At 40.5% G+C, this 2,373-nt stretch overlaps 1 protein-coding gene across 1 annotated transcript in view; it reads left to right on the forward strand.

The window, feature by feature from the left end:
* LOC107097166 (TBC1 domain family member 12-like) overlaps positions 1–2,373 on the forward strand; it is a 21,091-nt gene that overhangs the window by 10,457 nt on the left and 8,261 nt on the right. The window contains exon 2 of the mRNA XM_015394199.1: positions 2,059–2,194. Coding sequence (XP_015249685.1) covers positions 2,059–2,194 — 136 coding nt within the window. The remainder of the gene's footprint in view (positions 1–2,058; positions 2,195–2,373) is intronic.

Raw genomic sequence — 2,373 nt, forward strand, 5'->3', positions numbered from 1 at the left:
GCTACTTGGTCCCAATGGAATTTCCCATTGGGAACCTGCTAGCACTAAGATGCTAACTGGTTAGCAAGATGGAACCAACAAACCGGCCACAACCAAATAGCTTGCGAACCTTCCGCCACAACAATCCCGCCTCCCTTGAAAATCGATCACTGAAAACTTCCATAACTCTGACAGACAGATGGAGGAGCTGCAGACTGATTGATCTGAATCTTGGTTTATCTACTTTTCTTCATCAATGATACTGTTTTTTTCCCCTAATGTTGTTCAAAGTCATTTTTAAGGTATAGTGAAGGATTTTCACGAATTTTTGATAATTACCTCTCCAAAAAAAAAAAAATACACATGCACAACCCTGCACCCGCTCCTGACAGGGAACGCTTATAAAACGTGTGCGAGAGCGTGCACCAGCCTATTTCTCCTCGTGTTCTCATAGCTCATATCCGCCCTAACCCCTAAATCCCTCCATTACTTTAATAGAGCGAGGACTATATAGTGAACTTAATAGTGAATTTAGTTAACAGACCGTTCGCACAGATGATCACTGTTTTATGCTCCCCATTGGTCACATAACTCCGCCTCCACCGTGTGGTGCCTTCGCCATCTTTGGTATTTGTCGGCGCTGTCAGGAGGCGACAGCCTATGGCGACAGCAGACCGCTGTGACAGAAAATTCCATAATCAGGGCTCGATGTTAACCATCGCCCGATCGCCCAGGGAAAGTAGTTTTTATTGTCGGGAGGCAAGTGCAATGATCGCAAAAAAAAATTATTTATCACTCAAAATAATTTTGAAATCACCGACATTCGCTGAAAACGACCCACAAGCGTTGCCGCCGCCATTTTTGTTGTTTTGTACACATTCTCGCGTGATTTGTAAAAGCTGGGTGATTTTCTGCCAAATTGCGTGATTTTCGTCCACCTACCGGTAGCGGTAATTTTGATGTAGTTGCCAAAACGACAAACGAACTAGAAAGCGCTACCATAGACAGTCTTCTGTACAGTGATGCAGGTCATACATTAATAAATGTTCATTAAGTTTTTTTCTCTTAGACATTGGAGAGGTGCATTTAAATGTTATAGAGCTAAACGTGTTAGATTGGTGACCTGTTATGTTATTATTATTGTCATTTATTCTGTCAGGGAAAACTAATCCTGAGTCAGTTAAAGTCAGGGAATTCTGAAATGATGTCAAACTGTGGAAACCCTGAATAAAATAACTATAATGATTCTCTAGAAAAGTCACATTATATTAACAGTATTATCTTCTATCAACACACCGTGACTCTAAAATAAAAGTTATTAATTTGTGACATTGACTTCTGTCTTGTGATTTATCTTAAGTTTTTTAGATTTTTAACATTATAATTTATATTTTTCCAAGCACACAACAGTTTAAAGCAAAGTTTAGTTAGAAAAGAATGAGCAGGAAGGATTGAAAAGCATGTTAACACGGTAATGTAGGCTGGAGTTCATTATCTGACGCATGCAGATACACACCAGGATCCTGGAAACTTAGAAAATACTGAATTACTAAAAACATTTAAAAATGTTTCATTGATATAGATACAAAAATGAATATTAGGAACTATATTTATCAAACATTATACTGGGCAAGTAAAAATAGTTTCTGGGCAAATGAAATGTGAAAGTCACTTGCCCGAAAAAAGATCCTTAATGCCAACCCCTGATATTAATGCTTTGCTAGAAGAGCTCTCTGTGCAAAGCATTCTGGGATATATCTGCCTCTTCTGAGGCCTTTCTTTTCTTCTCATACATTAAAGTGTCATAAACACTTTTTCTTTTACGACCCTCGGCCATTTTCAAAGTACCGCGGTGAGAAAGGTGAGCTTCAATGACCGTCTGAAACCACAGATATAGGCCTGAAAGTGTGCATGTGCAGAAAAAGAGGACGGCCTTACGTAAACATATAACCAGAATGATCGATAATTAGGAGGACAATTTATTGAGATGATCCACCCGGAAATAAAAGATCCTCCTCTATACCTTTAACTGACATTAAATTTGATCAAATTCTTTAACAGTTTTTTTTTCCTCTTCAGGAGCCTGTTTTCTAGGAAACCCAAAGAGTCCCGGACAGTTTCCCACAATGCACCAGGATGGAGACTGTTTGGAAAGGCGGAAAGCAGAGAGGAGGATCAGAGACGAGAGGCGGCCCCCAGCGTGGCCCCTCAGCAGGTTGGTTCTGGCCTCTTCGCCGCGCCCATGAGACGAGACATACAATAAAGCAACACCTTGAAACTATCGCAGAAGTAGTATTATTTAGAAGAATAACTCCCTTTGAACAGGAAGAACCCTCCAGCTGAACCAGGCTCAGTGTGAGCGGCCATCTGCTGAGGCCCAGTGGGGTTCAAAGA

Source organism: Cyprinodon variegatus, unplaced genomic scaffold (assembly GCF_000732505.1).
Source record: "Cyprinodon variegatus isolate N-32 unplaced genomic scaffold, C_variegatus-1.0 Scaffold677, whole genome shotgun sequence".
NCBI lineage: Eukaryota > Metazoa > Chordata > Actinopteri > Cyprinodontiformes > Cyprinodontidae > Cyprinodon > Cyprinodon variegatus.